Source organism: Canis lupus, chromosome 10, assembly GCF_048164855.1.
Source record: "Canis lupus baileyi chromosome 10, mCanLup2.hap1, whole genome shotgun sequence".
NCBI classification, from domain to species: domain Eukaryota; kingdom Metazoa; phylum Chordata; class Mammalia; order Carnivora; family Canidae; genus Canis; species Canis lupus.
This window is the reverse complement of record NC_132847.1, coordinates 64,373,345-64,393,724: the sequence shown is the minus strand read 5'-3', so window position 1 is coordinate 64,393,724 and position 20,380 is coordinate 64,373,345. Positions and strand designations below refer to the sequence as shown.

The following is a 20,380-nucleotide window of genomic DNA, read 5'->3' as shown; positions in this document are numbered from 1 at the left end:
TTTCTGGCATCTTATTAAAGATGTGAATCTACAAAAGTATCCATTATTATACTATGTTTTAATTACACCATGTATAATGTGGACACATTAACATGATTATTTTATTTTCCCTCATCTCCTGCATTGGTCACAGGTCATAAGTGATAGGAGCAAGAACTGTCTTTTGCTCAGGCTCATCTGTGGAGCCCACAAATTGGAGATTGGCCATCTTTATTAAGACTAAAAGAGGAACTCGGGTAAAGATTTATGGATGGGTCCAGAAACAAAGCATACAAAGAGCAAAAACCTAAAGAAGGGACCCATGTCTTGGGAAGCTTAGTTATATTCTCTGAAGTTTCGATGGCTTGGGGCTTCTGGGGCATTTTCTACTCAAGGACCAACTCCTAGGTTCTCTCTGTGTCTCATGGCTAAGAGTGCCTCATCTAGGGGACAGTTTTATGTTCAAGTGTTTTACGGGTATGCTCCCACCTACCTGGGAGGCAGGCAGAAGCTGGCTCTGTCCCCGAGGCAGAGCATTGAAGGCACCAAGAGGTGCGAGGGCATGTTCAAGGCCACTCAGGGAATGAGTCATCACAGAGGCAGGAACAGAAGCCAGATCTTTTGACCCCGGTCCACGCTCTATCAGAGAATGTCATGCTAATGAAAGCTGAAGGGACACTGGCTGGAGAAGAGCACTAAACTTCCACGCGAGGGCTTGGGTGGGATTTGTCATTCGTAAAGACGATTTTTCCACATTTGACTGGTGTCTGGGTGACCATTTAAAAAATCAACAGAAAAGAACAAAACCTAGTTCCTGACAACTGCCTCTCCTCCCATGCCCAGAAGTGTGACACTGAGGGAGCGGTCTATGGATTGTCAGGGGAACCAAAAAAAAAAAAAAAAAAAAAAAAAAGAAAAAAGAAAAAGAATAAAAGAAAAAGAACCTGCTCTCCCTGCCACTTCTCACTCTGGGCAAAGGCGTTCCTGGGATGGCTCAACTTACATGCCGTGTCTCAGCACGTGCCTTTCCCACTCAGAGCCCTGTGAAAACGCCCGTCCACAAAATTCACACGGAAAACGCTTCTCGGTGTTAATAGCAGCCCCACGGTCGGAAAATCTCATCAGATCTGTGAGGAGAAAACAGAAGTGTTACCTGTGCGCTGTGGGAGGCGGAAGACGTGAGTCCACATTCGTTAGGAAACCTCCTCTCCTTCCTTCACTCCTGAAACCATCCGTGAAGGCACTTCCACATTCCTTACTCTTTCTCCTACTGGCTTTTTACCTAAGGGTGCTCTCGGCTAGTTCTCAAGAACCGCTCCTGGCTCCCTGGCCCCCCAGTGTCTTCCAGGCCTCCGCACTGCCCCAGCTGCTTCCATAACAGGTAATCTGGGTCTTTCTGGCCTGAGGAACCCCTTCTGTCCATTCCAACCATTTTTTCCTACCAAATCTCTTCCTTCTGAGATGCTTTGTCAGTGCCTCATGGGTTAGCACCTACCCGACGTGGGGTTCCCTTTGCTCGCTAAAAGGAATACAGCAGCACTGGACCAGGTTATGCGTAGCAGACCTCAGGGCTCTGACTCATTCCAAGTAAGGCTGAGAGCTCACCTGTCATGGATGTCATAATCACCTCGCACGGAGGCTACGGGCCCTGAACGAGATCTGCAAGCGAAGAGCCTAGTGTGAACGAGAATCCTGGACAACAGGGCGGCCAGGATGTGAAAGCATGTCCTCAGCTGGTGAGGGACCCTGGCCGGCTGCCTGGCATCTACTTGTCAATCGATGGTATTCCTGAATGTGGGGATACAGACATTTCTGGCCAGGTCTGTTGTAAACATCAGATATTGACTGTCGTGTTGTTTCCTCCACGGCGCTGGGCACATGTTAGGGGTCTGATAAATGTGGACTGGCTGGCTAATTGTTTACAGACCACCCCTCCTGGCAGACTCAAAGAGGAGAGCTCACATGGCCTTTGTGCTCTCCTGAGTCCTGGGCCCATATGTCTTGCATTATACCACAGAGGGCCCGTCTTCATGTGGGTGAAAAACAGCAGGACCGAGATAGTCCTGCAGCCACGCTGCGACGTGAGGGCGGCGTGCAGGCAAGTGCCCACTGTCTCTACGAATCTGATCACTCTGCGCCTGTACATGCGTGATGTTACAGGAGGAGGTCTCCTGGTTGAAACACTCCATCCCATAAAACCCTCAGGATGACGTTAACGGGATAGGTGTCTCTGTGCTGCCTTAATCTTTAGCACAAAAAGCTATGTGAATGGGGCCAGTTTTAACAAAAGATGAAACATTTTCTCACAAATTAAGAAGATCACCACACAAGCCATTAAAAATAATTGCACAGACTATCTTCCTTGATTCTTTTCATTGGAAATGAGACAGCACCATCTGCTCTGCGCATTAATTCCTTAGCAGGGATTATCTTGGGCAAGAAATCAACAGAATGCCTTCCTGACTCCTCCCAACTGCATAATGAGAGGGGGCGGGGAGGATTCTGCTTGGGTTAATTTTGATTTCTTCATGCCTGGCTTCTTCTCTTTCAAATTCTCTCTGAGCTTCCTAGGCAGGACCCGCAGTGTGGCCACGGGCAGTCTTCCTTCCAGTTCCCGGGTTGGAAAGGGCACTGGCAGTGGGGTAGCTGCAAGGGCCTGAGCCCCCTGAACGGAGTGCGCCTGATGAAAGGCTACGTTGCCAACGAGGGGTATGCTCCTGGCACATTTGCTCCTTTACCCTTAGGAAACATGAAACCAGTCATCTATTCTTTCCAATGGCTCATGCTGTTTCATCCTCAAAGGAGGAGACCAGTCATTACCTGTCACACATCAAATAGCTCTCCATCAGCCCTGAGAGCTGCACTAAAGCCACCTCCCGCTCTACTCCTAGAAGACAGACTGTCTGGCAAAAACACCCCGAGGCTATTGTGTGCCATTTCTTCTTGTTGGCAAGAATATACCTAGATGGTGGAAAATTGATTCAAAGGAGATGAGACAAAGGAGGCTGTTCTTTCAAGAATTGCGAGCAGGGTGGGGGGTGGGCTAGGCTTGTACTGCCCATTAACAACACTTGGAGTTACTCATGTAAATCCCCTATGCTCAGAGAAGGGAAGCATGCTCCTCCACCCCAAGACTCTTCTTTCCCCCATGTGGTTAAGGCTCAGGAATGTGGGTACTACACTTTCCAGTGCAAAGCTAGCAGCCACCAGGAAACTGAACTGGTCTGATGCCATAGTGCCCCTGAGAAGGGGGCAGCCACACCGGCCAAGCAACAGTTATTTGCCTGGTGCCCCCCCTCCCCCAAATCCCTAACTGTTACCTGTTTTTCTAATTTGCTATGCTTTCATTTTGGAGGAATCACAGAGGAGGGGAGGACCAAAGGGGTTCTTGCCTCTGCAATGTGTATAACCTCTAAAATCGTATGTGCTCAGCTTTAGAGATTAAAAAAAGTCACAGCATCCAACAAGGAATAATTTATTTCCTGGAGAGGAACAGCAGGGCACAGAGCATCATGAAGCAAAAGGAGCCTCTGTACCCTCTGTCAAAAGCATCCTCTTCCAGAGAACTTTGGTAACAGTGCACAGACGTTAAAGAATTCATCACTAAGAACATATTTGTGAAATGTTAAAAAAAAAAAAAAAGGAAAAGGAAATTAGGAACCATGCTTCCTCAGATCATAGCCATTTTCTTTGCAAGCAATGGATCACTGCGGCCTCTGCTAATAAAAGCTGTCACTTTACAAGGGCAGTCAACCCGGATGGTAGGATGTTTTCTTTGTCCATTTATTTTTTGAGGTTGACCACGGGCAAGGTGGCTCTGGAGGGCTGGCGGTCCCTGCTGTGGTTTTCACTGGGGGGTTTAGGGGCCCAATGGCTCCTCGTGTTGCAAACCTGTGGTCTCCTGCTATGGTGTCATGGTGGGAATGGAGTGGAAGTGGGCCCGGTCAGGAAAAAGAACAGGGGGGAGCCTTCGAAGGAAATGGCCCCCAAATAGGCTTCAGTAGGCCCACAGACAGACGGAGCAAGGAGGAAAAACAAAGATATTCTGCAGGGGTGCACCTCAGAGTGAGGCCCGGAGGGGATTCAGGGCTAAGGCTCCCTTCACCTTAGAACATTCCACTGCCCAAAGGGTTGGGGAAATGGGATGTAGTGTAAAGAGATTGTGTCTTTGGAGCCCAAAAGACCTAAATTCAGCCTCCAACGTATGATGGTTTTGTTTTGTTTTGTTTTTCCCCCTTAAAATGAGCTCTTAAATTTTCTGGGCCTTTATTTCTCCATTTGTAAAATGGTAATACTACCACATACACTGCAGGGTTATCATCACTTATGAGGTGATTACTACGTTCTAGGAATTGGGCTGGTGTCTTGTATGTGATCTCATTTAAGCTTCCCGCAACTCTAGGAGGTAGGTGATATTATTCTTGTGATAGATGATGAGTGCATACGGGACAAAACACTTGACCCAAAGTCACAGAGCAAGTTTAGCAGGATAACTGGGAGTCAAATCCAGGAGCCTTGACATTATATAAGATTAAGGATAAAGGATTATATAAAACCCACCAACACTGGATCTGGCACATAAGGAAGCCTGATGCTGGTAACTAACACCATCCTTCTGTTATCTATGATGTTTGTTATCCACGTGCTTTTGATGAATCTGCAATCATTAACCTAACAGAACCTAAACCCATATTCTTCTATGCGCCGTCTGGGGATTTCCACAGTGTTCTATGTTGAACAATATAGAACGTCAACCCTAGGCCATACACATGTATGCTTACCGCTAAATATACTTTTGAGAAACTTTATTTGCAAAGTAACAGTAGGCTCAGAGGAAACTGGAAAAATAGTACAAAAATCCCATGAAACCTTTCCCCCTAAACACCTGGCTGAATGAAAACAGTTGGCCTCTTCCTCCCTCTTTACAAAGCAAAAAGAGCATCAGAAGAGGGTTTAGGAAAGGGCCAGGCAGAGGGACTTCTGGGAAAGCTCAGGGCTCAAGTCCTTTGCAGTCTGCCCCCTACCCCCCAACCCCACGCAGCCTCAATACCTAAGCACCCGATGGGAAGTTCATTTATATTCCCCCACAGCTTTACGGTGTCCTCTGCCTCACTGCCTGCCTGTCCTTACTGTGAAGATCCCCTAGACACCAGCTTTCCTTATTAAAAACAAATCACCACCATAGGTTTTTAAACAAACATATAGCTCTAGTTAGAGAGAAAAGGTCTGTCTTCCTTGGAGTTCCCAGAGCTGGTAATAGTTTACGAAGACATGGCCCTTGACACGTTTCTGAACTCAGTCTGTTCTGCTACTTAACTAAGAAGGATCATTCCTTCTGTTCCTCCTCCAACAACCTTCTGCCTCCCTTCTGTCTCACCATGGACGTGCTAGATGCCAGCTGGGCCTCCGAGGGCAGGGCTGAGACTAACCTCTGTCAGCAGCCTTGCTGCTCATTTCCTCTTCCTTGTCCTCGTCCTCACTGCTGGAGCTCTCCATCTTTTCCTTCATCTGTTCCAGCTGATCCAAGTTAACCCGTCCAACCAGCTCAAAATTACGGCTCACCTGAAAGAGGTCCAAACAAAGAAGAGAATAATGAACCACACACGGGATGGGGGCTCTCCCCGGGGGGAAAGATCTTTCCACCATCATTTTCCCTGGACCGTGTGTTTTTGGAACCAGGACCAAACAACACCAGCGCCGCAGAGGCCCTTTACGCTTGGACTGTGCCAGAGATGGATCTGAACCTCACCCCCGCGTTCCAACATTTTTAGAGGAACATTGGACAACCTTCCTCACCAAATGCAGTAAAAGAATACGAGCTCTGGTCAGCAGGAAAGCGAGGTATCACAAAGCCTGGGGGATAGGCTAGATGTCCAATAACACTTTTTGAGCTGAATTCAAAGGTGTAATTTTTGTAAACTATCCAAGGTTCAAATACCTCTGGAGGTGAAGAGGCTCCCTAAGTACCCTGAAAAGCAGCATGAGAGTCACAACCTTCCTCTCCATGGTCTCATTAACCGGGAGGGCCATGGGCGGCCCCAGCTTAGGCCAGATGACGACTAACTGACTCCCGACTCCATAAATGGAAGACAACACTGTTACTGTTAGTCTGTTTTTGAAGCTATTGATTAAGGCTGGGATTACCTGAGAAAAAAGTCTAGATGAGTAACCCCTAAAAAGCCCTCTGAGTGTTAACTAGGGCTGTAAAAGGTGGTTAGAATAATGTGGGAATCCAAACTTTCTTCCAAATAATGTCCAAGGGTTAGATAAAAATCCACAGTAGGAAAATTTTATAATGATGCTATGTTTAGGAGTCTCACATCAACAGTAGCACAAAATTCACCTTCTTGACTAATCTATTTTCGGAACCTCTCCAGTTGTATGCATAGAATTATTAGGAATGACAGGTGAGCACGGACTCAAGCCAACATGTCTCAAGCCAATCAACAGCGATGGGCTTATTCCTCTGTAGAAGGCGCTGTGCTCCCCCTGTTGAGGGTCAGGAATGGGACCCACAAAGATGAATGAGACTCAGTCCTGGCCTCCAGAGGCTCACAGTTTATTAGTTGAAGAGGGAAGGCAGACATCATTGAGATTCAAAGGTAGATTTACATAGCTGCTACAGTAGAGATAGAGCATATTGAGGGCACAGGAGAGGGAAAGGGAGAATTTACAAGATAATCCCAAAATACTCTCTGGGACCAGACTGGAACAAAGATTTGCTGAGCACCACCAATTCCATATGCCTGGCAGATGGGAACATCCTCATCAACTGTGGCAAATGGGAGAGAAAGAGACTCAGAGTACCAAGGCCAATAGTCAGTCCTATGAAAAGACTTAATATTGCCCCAACAACACCCTGTAGAAGGTAGGGAGTATTTAAAAGGAGGAAGAAAACTCGGGATAAAAGCTCTTTTAAAATGAGAGAAACAGGGACCCCTGGGTGGCTCAGCGGTTTAGTGCCTGCCTTCGGCCCAGGGAGTGATCCTGGGGTCCTGGGATCGAGTCCCGTGTCGGGCTCCCTGCATGGAGCCCGCTTATCCCTTTGCCTGTGTCTCTGCCTCTCTCTCTCTCTATGTCTCTCATGAATAAATAAATAAAATACTTAAAAAAATAAAATTAAATTAAATGAGAGAAACAGGGGTGCCTGGGTGGCTCAATAGGTTAAGCATCTGTCTTCAGCTCAGGTCACGATCTTGGGGTCCTGGGATGGAGCCTTGCATTGGCGGGGGGGGGGGGTGTCCCCTGCTTAGTGGGGGGCCTGCTTCTCCCTCCCCTGCACCCCCTCCACTGATGCTCTCTCTCCTTTCAAATAAATAAAATATTTAAAAAAAATTAAAAAATAAAATGAGAGAAACAATGGATTGACCTAACTGTAATAATGCCATCCATGAAATCGGTTAACACTCGACTCTGAAAACAAGTCAACATGAGGGAAGAAAGATGTTTTTACATCTTTCTTGTTTTTACACTAAAACGCTCAGGGAAGGCAAGATCTTATTTTGGTGATTTGCAAAATTAATTAAAATGAACAATAAATAGACTCAGTTGAGAAGGAGGAAGAGTCGAGTTCAGAACCTTCATATTTCTCTTTCCTCCCTTGAAAGAGTTCACGGTAAGTCTTCAAAGGGCTGTGGCTTGCAGCACCTTCCTACCTGGATTTATTACTATGCCTCACTCTTACAGACCCGAATCTTTCCTTGTTTGTTTTTATGACATAAAAGCAAAAAGAGAGAGCACAAGGAGCATGGGCTTTGAAGTCTGATCCCGGTTCAAGTTCAGAGTCTGCCATTAACCACGAGACTGTGGGCAAGTTACTCAGCATCCACCCTCAGCGTCCTCGTTTGTAAAACGGGGTCAGCATACTACCTGGAACACAATCGTTCCCCAAAATGTAGTTTCCTCCTTCTTTCTGGGAATGTGGCCTTTTCCAATTTTGGCTTTTGGAAACACTTATAACAAGCATCGTAGATGCATATTTATGAAGTTATGTTTAGCCACAAAGTCTACATTTTAACCAAATAGCGTTTATGACAAATATTTGAATAAAAGTTTTCTGGGTTGCCAGGTTTTCAGGAAAATGAGATAAGGTTCCAGTTTACCTAGCTTTGAAATCTGTGTGAAGTCACATATCCTTAAGTGACCAATCCGTAGAAGGCAGCCTTTTCTGACCACATCCCTCCACTTCCCATCTCTAGCCAGGGCAACGGCAGGTGTGTGTTAAGAGGCATGAGGGGTGGCCCTTGCCAGGAAATGAAAAGAGCAAAGCCAAGAAAGGTCAAAAAGAATCCTCAAATGCCTTCTTTAATCAGTATACATTCACTCATTTCTTCCTTCCTTCCTTCTTTCCTTCCTCCTTCCTTCCTAGGGCCACTTCCCCTGCCCCAGGGCCCCATGCTAGATGTAGGAGCCCCTGATTCTCAAGGAACTCATGGTGACATAAGGAGCTCCGTCACAAAACCAAATGTTATCTTTTTTCCCTCCTTCTGGGTTTCTTTGAGGCCTGTATTTGCCCATTTCCCCATCACCATCATCCCTTCTCCAGAAACTGTTAACATTTTGGATTCTGCACGATTTTAAAAGAGCACGTGACATTTCTATGGCATGATGTTCATCTGGGGCTAGCCTACGATGTATTTGTCCTTAAGATTCATAAAATATTTGTTAGGTATTAAAAGATAAAAAGCAAAAACTAAATATCTTGCTATTTAACTAGAAGGTTTTAAAATAAAAACTCTAAGAATTGGATTCTTTTTGTGTGTGTGTTGGATTCTTACTAAACTTTAAATCCCCAGTCAGCCATCTAATAATATTAATCTTCATACAAAAAAGGAAGACTCTCCTGCTGCATTAATTTATTTATTAAAAATACTTATTTATCTTAGAGAGAGAGAGAGAGAGAGAGACCGAGAACACGACTGTAGGGAGGCGCAAAGGGAGATGGAGAGAGAAACTTTAGCAGACTCCTTGCTGAGCCTGGAGCCCGATGTGGGGCTTGATCTCACGACCCTGAGATCATGACCTGAGCTCAAAGCAAGAGTCAAACGCTTAACCGACTGCCATCCATCCAGGGGCCCCTCCATGCTGCATTAAAAAAATGAGCAATTATTTGAGCTATTATTTGGACTTTGAACTATCTCAAAGGTATTAGGACTTTATCACATTCACTTTTAATTAATTATTTTTTTAGTCATGAGAGACACGCAGAGACATAGGCAGAGGGAGAAGCAGGCTCCCTGCGGGGAGCCCAATGCAGAACTTAGTCCCAGGACCCCGGGACTATGACCGGAGCCAAAGGCAGGCGCTCAACCACTGAGCCACCCAGGTGCCCCATCATATTCATTTAAAAAAAAAAATCATACATGATTTTTAAAATGGAGGTATAGTTAACATACCCTGTGACATGAGTTTTGGGTATACGATAAAGTGACTGGTTTCTACATTACGCTCTGCGCACCACCAGTGTGGCTACTACCAATCACTGTACATCACTGTTACAGTCCCATCCACCGTATTCCCCATGCTGTTCCTCTCATCCCCATGACTGACGCAGTCTAGGGCCGGGAGCCTGTATCTCCCACTCCCCTTCACCCACTCTGCCCATCCCCCACCACCCTCCTCTCTGGCAACCATTGGTTTGTTTTCTGTATTTATGGGTCTGTTTCTGCTTTTTGTTTGTTCATTTGTTTTTTCGATTCCACACTTGGTTCTTGTCTTTCTCTGTCTGACTTATATCACTTAGCATCATACCCTCCGGGTCCCTCCTTGCTGCATTGTGGAGCCACCATCTCTTACCTGGAATATTGCAAGCTGCACCCCCACCTCCTGCCCCGCACCCCCGCTCCTTTCCTGGCATCCATTCTTGCCCCTTCTTGCATCTATTCTCCAGTGTGGTCTGAGAGAGTAAAACTATGTAAATCTACTCATGGCAATTTCTGCTTGCCCTGAGGATAAAATCTGACTTTCACCATAGTTAGGAATGGCCAGCTATCTTCTTACACTGGCCCACCTTCTCCAGCCCACCTGAACTGACGTTCCCGGAATACGCCATGCTCTTGACTTTGTGCCTTTCACTGCATGTGCTGCTTTCTCTACTGGGGATTCTTTCCACTGCCTCCTTCACATGGTAACTCGTCTTCCAGCCCTGCTTCCGTGTCACTACACCTGAGGAACCTTCCCTAAACTCCTTCTTGGTTAAATATCCTTACTTTCTGCTTCCACAGTGCTTTCCCCTCTCCTTTTGATAACTCATTCCAGTCAGTGGTTGTCTGGGGCCTGTCACCCCCACTGACCCGCAAGCTTCATGAGGATGGACAGACATCCTGTGCATCCCGTTCACAGCTGGATCCAGGGTCAGCGAGAGTGGGTGCTGCTTTCACCTGCTGCCTACTGCACATCTTTCTTTTAACTTATCTCTCTTTCCTATTCATGGTCACAAAGAATCATTGGAAAATAGAAAAACTTCAAGTCTAACTACCTCTGTGTATATACAACTGTCAACAATGTATTGTATTTCTGTAATCCTGTTCTCTATGCATAGATTATTTAATGCTGTAACCATATTAAAACGTGTGTGTATCCTGCCTTTTTATGCCCGACATGGTATAAATATCATTTTTATTTTTTATTTTTTTAAATATCATTTTTAATCACTATCTATGTATCTTATCCAGTGCATAATATTGTGGTTTACTTGACTTCTTCCATAGGATTCTTACCTTTGGCTCCTATTAAAAATGCAGCAATAAATCTTACTGTATATAAATTATACAGTTTTCATTCTTTCACATTTAGCTTTAATTTTATAGGTTAAATTTCCAGACAGGAAATTATAGGATCAAAGTCAAAGGCCACGGACTTTATTCAAGTTCCAACTGATTTCCAAGTTGGCTTCTGAACTGATCATACCAGTAAGTTACTTTCTGGACCTAGAGACTGGTGGGTATCTGGTGCAGAGGACATATTGAGGGAAATTCACTTCTTTCTCTGGAGGTACACAGAAATGTATTACTCTGTTTCCCAAAAGGCCCACAAAAGAGGGAGAAAGAGCAAAGCTAAAGAGTTTGAGATTTAGAACCTGGCTCCTTGTAGCCTTTGGAAGGCAAAACTAACCATACATGTGTTTGAAGGTTTGGACTGTTCAGATACATAATCCCTCAGACTATAAAACTATATATAGACCCTTATATCTTGTGAGAGTTAGTTGTGATTGCCTACAAATCCAAAGTCCTCTGTGAAGGCCACTCGCCTCTAAGAATGTGAGATGAAGTGCCAAGAACCAGCAAAAAGCTCTACCTGTTAACACTGGAGAGTTGACGCCGTCAACCCTTCCACGCTCACGCTAGATATGCAACCTCCACAACTGTGTTCGTCTTTTTGTTTGTTGTTTTTTAACCACGCAGCACAATGAATGAATTTTCCTAGCGTATGAACGAATTTCCATACTTGAGGCTTATTCTACAGGGAGAAGCATCACACGATTTACAAATACTACCAAGTTGAACATACATCTTCATGCTCTCCTATGGTGTGGTAAACCCAGTCTCACAGGCAAGCCTGCTGTAACCTTGCCGGTTAACGAAAGAATGAAATCAGACACCCTTGTCCTCAGATTACTTAGCAGACATTAAACTGGGGAAACTGTGATGAGAAGAATGCTGTAATGTTTCCAGAGCTCCCCCTCCTTCTTACTTAACATCTGTACCTTCGAAAGGGACATCCTGTCAGGATGTGCACATCACCTAATATTGCATGTTCCTGTTAAAAAGAAAGGCCAAAGTGAACATTTTTATTTCCAGAAAAAGTGACACGAGAGAACATGGAAAAACTGCCTCTTACATCAGAAATGCCCATCTCAGCTAAGGATGTGTAGCACCGACAAAGACTTTAAAGGCCTTACAGCACAGGCTGGCCAACTTTCTGCAGAGGGCCAGATAAGTAAGTATTCCAGGCTTTCTGCACCACCTAGTTTCTGTCACAGATACTCAACTGCTGCTGTAGCTTGGAAGTGGCCACAGACACTACGGAAATGGGTGAGCATGGCTGTGTTCCAATACAACTGTGTTTATGGACACTGGAGTTTGAAATTCATATAATTTCACGTGTCATGAAATAGTACTCTTTGGATTTTTTTTCAACCATTTAAAAATGTCAAAACCATTCTTAGCTGGTGGGCCATATAAACACAAGCAGTGGGTTGGATTTGGTCCATGGACCAGGGTAAGCCAGCCTCTGTGATTTACAGTATCAGGTGGTCTACCCAACGATCTTTGCCCATCTTTGAAAGTCAGAATGGGAATGAAATCAGTAGGACAAAGTTCAGCAAAGCATTGTCTCCATAATTTCTTATAGGAAGGCGGTCAAAGGTGTAAGTAAAAATCTTGAATTCTCGGATCAGAGCATTTTGATCAGAGCTCCCATAAAAGCTTCTAGAAGGGATATTCAGCTAAGTATATTAAAGTTCTATGGGAGATAAGCCGGGACACCATATTTGCTTTGTACCGTACTGCCCTATTTCGTAGATACCTTTATCAAGAACTTAACGTGCTGGGTTATGGTTCTTTATTTAAGCTGTGTCACCTCCTTGCTTCTAAACTCTTCCAGGGTAGCAACTGTTTCTTATTAACTTTATATGCTCAGTGTAGGGTATAAGATTGGTCACCTAGTTGACACACACACAATAAATGTTGTTTGAATTTACTGGTGACACACAAACCGTAGGAGATCATCAAGTATAAAGAACTTCATAATATCATACCCAATGATAAAAATTTGCCTGCTACTAAGAATAAGATCAGGCATTTTCTAGAAGATTTTGTTTCAGTTCTTACCAAATATCTATTATGGGCTAAAAATTAACCCACTCGTTTTCACATGTATCATTTAAGCTTTATGATCATTTGGAGAGGTAGGAGTTACCTTCCATATTTGTGGGTGAGGAAAACAACACAAAAGAAGCTAAGAGATAAAGCTAGGATTAGAACTCACATCTTCAGATGACAAGGCTCCATCTTTCCCCATAATAATGCAAATCATCTGTAGAAATGCAAACTTACAAAACATGTAAAAATTATCCATGGGACGCCAACTGAACACTAGAAGGAGACAGAAAAAAAGCACTGCGACTGTAACATTGCAAATTCGATTGAATAGAGGAGTAGCATCTTTTGAGAATTTTTCTTCAAAATAAAAACCTTTCTAAGCACAGTAAGAATAAAGGCTGGCAAAGTACCCAGGAGGCTATAGAGCACAGAGGTCAAGGAGAATATCTAGTTTCTTTTGTAATCACTGAGTCAGAAGCAGAAAACATGCTTCTGCCCATCCTAACTTGGCAAAAGCCCAGACAAAACTAAGTCATTTTGAGACTCTTGGGATAACTGCAGTCGCAAGTACTCAAGAAAGCCAAGTGAAAGGTATCGTCAAGAAAGTCAAAGAACTTCAGTGCTGGCGAACTGAGCTGTTGCTAATCCCCTGAACTTGAAATCCAGAGGGCAAAGATGTGGATGGTGCTTCCACATTTTGCTTATGTGAACAAACGGGATACTTGAAATTTCCGATTGGAAAAGCGATTTCATAATATTGATTTATTTAGCAAACAGCAACCAGACACTTTACTGTATGCAGGGTACTAGGACCAGGTGTTGGAAGAAAAGACAGATAAATAACATGGTTTCCATTTTAAGAACGTTGCATCCGATGGCAAGATAGAGACTTGTTAAAATGAGTTACGGGGTGTAAGTTGAGGCAGGACGAGATATGTGCCTTTACAGAGAAAGAACAGGCCTGTGGAAGCTTGGAAGCAGGAGCAATTCACTTTGGAGAGTTTAGTGGACAGTTCAAAAGATATAGGCGAAGAACACTTGCAAATGTCTGCTGGAAAAACACCATGTGAGGTTCTGCTAGGCACGTCCCTCTGACAAATGGTCCAACCTCTCTTGATCGTCTACTTCTGATTTCTCGGTCTTCCAAAATTCATGAAAGAAACCGGGTCTGTGGCTGACAGATCAAGAAGCAAGCCCAATATAAGGGAAAGCAGAGTTGAAGTGATGTAATCTTCAGGAGAAACCTCCAGCTCACACAAATCCTCACAGGCGATCATGATACAGCTGCTGGCATTCAGTTCCAAAATTAAATACAATCCCAAAAACTGTGGCCAAAGGTGTGTTTTATGATCTGGAATCAGGGGAAGGTTCTTCTTTTGTTTTATTTTTTCTCCTTTCCTTTGCTGGACACAAATGTCCTATGGGATTCTTCTGCCGCTGTGGATTTCACTAGTCCAGAAAGCTAAACAATTTTATTGGCATAACTGAAATGTTGGTGATTCCTCCTGAGCTTAATGTTCGGCTGCTTCTCCCAAACTGGCAAAAAGTAAGAGTAAAAGATACGAGTTCCTTAGAGTTCGGCCGCCTGAGGCTCCATTTGTATAAAAAATTAAAAACATTTCAAAGTAAATTCAATTAGTGAATGTGTATTGCCTGAATAGACTATCCTTCTAAATTTAATATAGCGAACATGACAATTTTATGAGCAAACCAAGTTAGAGATAATATATTTTTATGTTCCTTAAACTAGCAAAGAGACTTCAGAACCATAAAGAACACTAACAAGGTACTGCATATACTTAAACTTTCTTTAAAAAAAAAATGTGTTTCTTAAATTTGAGAAGTACAAGATCTTTTTTTTTTTTTTTCATTCTTCATGACTTTGAGGTTCTTGAATATGTGGTCTTCATCTTTCACTAGCATTACTAATAAATGGTGCCACTGATGTATGACTTCACTGTGTGTGTTGGGGGGAGGAGAGAGAGAGAGAGAGAGAGAGAGAGAGAGAGAGAAAGAGACAGGGAGGGAGGCAAGGAACGAAGGAGGGAGGGATTGAAGGCATGGAGCAGTCGGCCTCTACAAGACCCAGTGAGACTGGAGAAAACAGAACTGAAGGGCGAAAAAATAAAATTTCAAATAGCCTGTACTGTTTACTTTAGATTCCAAGAGATTGCAAGTGAGTCTTTGGTCACTGGTGCAAAGATAAAGGTCTAGGAAGACAAGATGCTGTGTGTCATGTAAAAAATGAGGGTTACTGTCATCCTTCTTCTACTTCACTCGGCTTCTGAGGATAAACATGGCAGCGTGCATCCAGGGCTCCTGGGAATCCGATTCTTAAATAGAAAGGTGCATTTGACTTCAAGGATCCTTCCTGTTGTACCAGGATTCCGACTGGTCCATGAATGACAGGTCTATGGGCTTTGCAGGTGAACTCTACGGGCTTTGCAGGCGAATTCTAAAGGTTGGGGTGTCCAGGTCTGTCTAATAAAATCCTTGGACTGAAAACATCCTACAGTATCTCTTAGTTTTTTCTATAGATTCTCTCCACTACACAAAATCACCTAAAGCCATTTGTGGAAGAATATAATGAGTAATGCACTCAGCATATAGTCCAACTTGGGGGCAGGAGTGGGGGGAAGCAGTAAACCTTACTTTAGAACCAATTGCTAAGTCTCCTGCACACGTTATTTGTGGCAGGTTACACAATAATCTGGATCTCCAGCATCTTGTAGATCTGTTCCCAGGATCAAATTTATAAAAGAAAGTCTGTGGGAAATTAACATGACTGAGGCTCTCCTGTAGGTGTCAAGTCCTGGGAAACTCGAATCTTTTAGGTATGAGGTATAATTTACTCACCATACAAGTCATCTGTTTTAAATAGTTCAGGGAGTTTTACTAAATTGATGCATCTGTGCAACCCTCACCACAATCTGGTTCTTCTATTAGAGGAGTTCCCTCATAACCTCTGCAATCCATCTCCCAACCTCAAGCCCCAAGCAACCTCCGATCGGCTTTGTCTCCACAGTTTTGCCTTTTCTAGAAACTTTGTATAAATGGAATCATGCAACATGTGATCTTTCATGTCTGGCTCCTGTCCGCTTGACATGACGCTCTTGAGATTTATCCATGATGCTACATGTATCAGTAGGCTCATTTCTTTTTAACTGGTAAGTAGTATCCCCGTTGTACGGATATAGCACCTTTTGTTTATCCATCCACTTTACAGGGCAGTAGACTCGCTAGATCAGATGGGAAGTGTACGTTTCACTTTTAAACAAATTGCCAAAATGTTCCAAAGTGAACATGCCATTTTACATTCCAACCAGCGCCACATGAGAGTTCCAGTTTCTCCACATCCTTACCAACACTTTGGCACTATCAGTCTTCTTACTTTCAACCATTTGCACAGTCGGGTAGTGATATCTTTCTGCTGTTTTATTTCGCATTTCCCTAATGATGACTCTTATTGGACCTCTTTTCATACGATCACCTGCCATTGGTGTATCCTCACAGGTAAAGTGTCTATTCAGGTATTTTTCTCATTCTTAATTGGATTTTTATTTTCTTACTATTACGTTGTAAAGTTTGTATATTTTGGTTAAAAACCTTTGCTAGATAATTACTTTGCAGATATTTGCTTCCAATCCGTTGCTTGCCTTCGAGATTTTCTATTATTTTTGCAGAAGTTTTCTGGTTTCAGTTCAGACACTGAGGTTTACGATCTATTTTGATTTAAATTTTGTGTTGGGAGTGAATTAAGGGTCAGCGATCATTATTTTGTATGTGGATATCCAAGTGTTCAAGCACTATTTGTTGAAGAACTATCCTTTCCTTATTACCTTGCTACTTTTGGTAAAAAAATAAAAATAAAAATAAAAAATAAACAAATGAACTGACCACATAGCTGAGGGTTGATTTCTGGTCTTTTCCTTCTACATCATTGATCCAGGCATCTATCCTTATGCCAATACCACATGCTCTGGAGTACTGTAGCTTTACGGAAGAATTTGAAATCAGGAAGGGTGAATTCCTCCAATTTTTTTTTTTTTTTTCCCATGCTAGTTAGGCTATTCTAGGTCCTCTGTATTTACATCTTAGTATCAGCTTGTCAACTTGCATCAAAGAAAAGAGATTTTGATAGAGATTCCGTTGGATCTGTAGGTTGATTTGGGGAGAAATGCCAATACTGAGTCCTCTCATCCAGTCAATACAGTATATGTTGCATTAATTTTGTTCTGTTATTTTCTCAATAACATTTTCTAATTTTCAGCACACAGCTTTCATAGTTCCTATGACAAATTTACTTTGAATGTTTTATTCTTTTTCATGTTACTGTAAGGAAATTAATCAAATTTCATTCTCAGATTTCCGTTTCTGGTATGCAGACATGGACTTGATTTTTGCATACTGACCTTGTATCCTGCAACCAACTCTGCTATACTCACTAGTATTCCAGCAGGTTTTCTTTTATAGATTACTTCTAGAATTTTTCTCTGTACAAACATCACCTTGTCTGTGAACACAAGTGATCTCATTTCTTCCTTCCAATTCTTAGGGCTTTCATTTCTTGTTCTTGCCTTATGACCTTGACCTTTATATATATGTGTATAAAAAGTTTTTATATACATACATATATATAAATTTTTTAAAAAAGATTTTATTTATTTATTCAGGAGAGACACAGAGGGAGAGGCAGAGACATAGGCAGAGGGAGAAGCAGGCTCCCTGCAGGAAGCCCAATGCAGGAATCAATTCCAGGACCCCAGGATCACAATCTGAGCCAAAGGTAGACAGTCAACCACTGAGCCACCCAGGTGTCCCCCTTGATTTTTATATTTGAATTATTAGCAAACTTCACTTTAGTACACTGTACAGTGACACTCTTCATACCCCTTTCATAAATGCTCAGATCACCACAGTGAGTGACTGTGTTTAACCAGCTTATGTCGTCGCCTTCCAGTCATAACCTCTCTTTCAGCAGCACTGCTCTCCTTGTTTGTCAAATACTGTTTGGATAATTATTTAGAAATTCCAACTGCATTTTGTACCCATCATTTAGAAATGAAGGAACAGAAAATGGGAAAAAGAAAGCGCTGCCATCAGTAATAAGCACACATCTCATACACTTAACAACATTTGAGACCAAGATGAAAATTATTACGCATGCTGGAAGTGGCAATTCTTTAGCCTCAATTAGGTGCTCATTGGGCTTAATAGGCTGGTCAACCATGAGAGAGAGTAAAATTAAAGAACATAACATGGCCTAGTGAAAATATAACATCAAAGACCATATCTAAGATGTAAGGTATAATTAGTGATTTTAAAATATATTTCAGTTCTTGGGGAACCTGACTGCCTTTCTGAGAGATACCATAGCTCATTTCTGTTTTTTATTCTTTTATTTTTTAAAATTTTATTTATTTATTCATGAGAAACACAGAGAGAGTCAGAGACACAGGCAGAGGGAGAAGCAGGTTCCCTGCGGGCAGCCTGATGCAGGACTCGATCCCAGGACCCCAAGATCATGACCCGAGCCAAAGGCAGATGCTCAACCACTGAGCCACCCAGGCATCCCTACAGCTCAATTCTTTAGTAGACTGAGGAACACATTAAGTCTCAAAGTGTGGGATATACCAGGACTTCATTTACTCTTACAAAACTTCTGGGAAAGATAAAACAACTCTCCTAGAAATCAGAGAATGGGGGCACCTGAGTGACTTAGTTGGTTAAGCACCTGTCTTGGGCTCAGGTCATGATCCAAGAGTCCTGGGATGGATCCCTGCTTGGCCGAGACTCTGTTTCTTCCTCTTCCTCTGCCCCTCCTCCTGCTCATGCTCTGTTTTTCTCTTTCAAACTAAGTAAATAAAATCTTAAAAAGAAAAAATCAGAGAACAGATAAATTAGAGAACACATACAACTTAAGTAACTTGCTGAAGTTGTATGGTTAAGTTGTGGAGACAAGACTCAAACCTAGGTCTGTTTGCTTCCAAAAGCTCTGAATTGGGGCCCTTTTTTCTGGAGCAGCCCATTTCCCTGTTGGGTATCCTGAAGCCCCAGCCTTCCATGCCTCCTCAGGAAAACCCCTGAGTCCACATGTGTCTGGTTCTAACCTTCTCAGCAGTGACTCAGAGCAACTGGGTAACGGGAGGATTTATCTTCCTGGTTTGCTCTCTCCCAAAATACCAGCCCAAAGGCTGAACACTATAATAAAGAGATCTGAGGTGGTTACATAAATAAGGTCCATGTGCATAAATGTGGAAAGCTCGGTTTGAAATGGATGAGCGATTTTCCTTTGAGTTTGGAGGCAGAGATGTCCAGGAAGTTTGACTAAGAAAGGACGCAAGAAAGTTTTTCAGTGAGGTAAAGTCAGGCTTTTCTCCCCTGCTTTCATTTTTGGGCAAACACATTAGAAAATGAATGCATTCCCAAGCAGAAAAGTGACCACGAAACCACTTCGTGGTGGATGGGTGATAGAGCTCAGCCTTCTCTCTCAACACCTCACAGAAAAATTCTACCCCTTGGGCGCAGATGATTCGGACTAAAATCTTGATCACTTGGGGTTGCAAGGCCGGGGAAGATCAGGAGGACACAGAGCAAAGAAAAAAGGAAATTATCGAAAGCCCTTCTTCTCATTGTGCCTTAAGTAAACATTCCCTGGAGATTTTGGATTTTTGGGTTAATCAGAAAACATTTCAATAGGCTTTTTTTTTCATGAAACAAATGCAAATTGTAGCTCCAGTGCCCTCTGGGCTATCCACAAGACCAGAAGCAAGCATCTCAATTCCCTGCTGGGTGCCAGATAAGCCCTGGGACGCTGTCCTGTAAGATTTTGCTTCTTGATCGGCAAACCTTCCTAATCATCAGAAGTTTTTTTACAAACCCCGTATTTTAGGTCTTGTACTGACGTGTTCTCGTCCTCCTCAAATAAAACATGTATTTTACAGCCCTCACACCGTTTAGACACGAATAGCAACGCTTTGGAACATCTCAGTAGTTAGCAAAGTACTGGGAAATGACCTACGTGGTTGAGGGACAAGGTGGCATGGCCATCAGATCAGGGCCCAGCAGCGACAGGACCACAGCCTGCCACCCACTCCCGTAAATAAAGTCTCACTGGAACCCAGCCAGGCCCATTCATTTATGTCTTGTCTGTTGCTGCTTTCTCGCTACAAAGGGCAGAGTTGAGGAGCTGCCATTGAGACCATCTGGCCCGCAAAGCCTAAAATATTTACTATCTGGTTCTTTACAGAAAAAGTTCGCCAATTCCAGTGATGCTACGTTTATAAAATGATACGGAAAAATATTCCTGTTAAGTAAAAAAAAAAAAAAAAAAAAAAAAAATTGTAGGGACGACACACTATTACATGTGTGGTCTAGTCTGAATTATGTAAAACAAGGGAAAGTGGGCAGAGAAGAGGTAAAAAAAAAAAAAAAAGTTAAGCAGGTAGATTTGGGTGGCAGCATTAGGGGCGATGTTCCTTATCCCCACCTATAGGTTCCCGTTTTCTAAAATGACCTTTTCTTTCTTTCATCTCGGAAAAAATACGGAACTTCACGCTGAACATTCTTTTAGTCCGTCT

The 20,380-nt window shown here is 43.1% G+C and overlaps 1 protein-coding gene across 10 annotated transcripts in view; it reads right to left on the bottom strand.

Annotated features, from left to right (window-relative positions):
- Positions 1-20,380, bottom strand: part of ZNF462 (zinc finger protein 462) — a 137,249-nt gene that overhangs the window by 3,095 nt on the left and 113,774 nt on the right. For all 10 annotated transcript variants that reach the window (XM_072842238.1, XM_072842241.1, XM_072842245.1 and 7 more), the window contains 2 exons: positions 5,409-5,541; positions 983-1,106 (listed from right to left, as the gene is read on the bottom strand). In XM_072842238.1, coding sequence (XP_072698339.1) covers positions 983-1,106; positions 5,409-5,541 — 257 coding nt within the window. The remainder of the gene's footprint in view (positions 1-982; positions 1,107-5,408; positions 5,542-20,380) is intronic.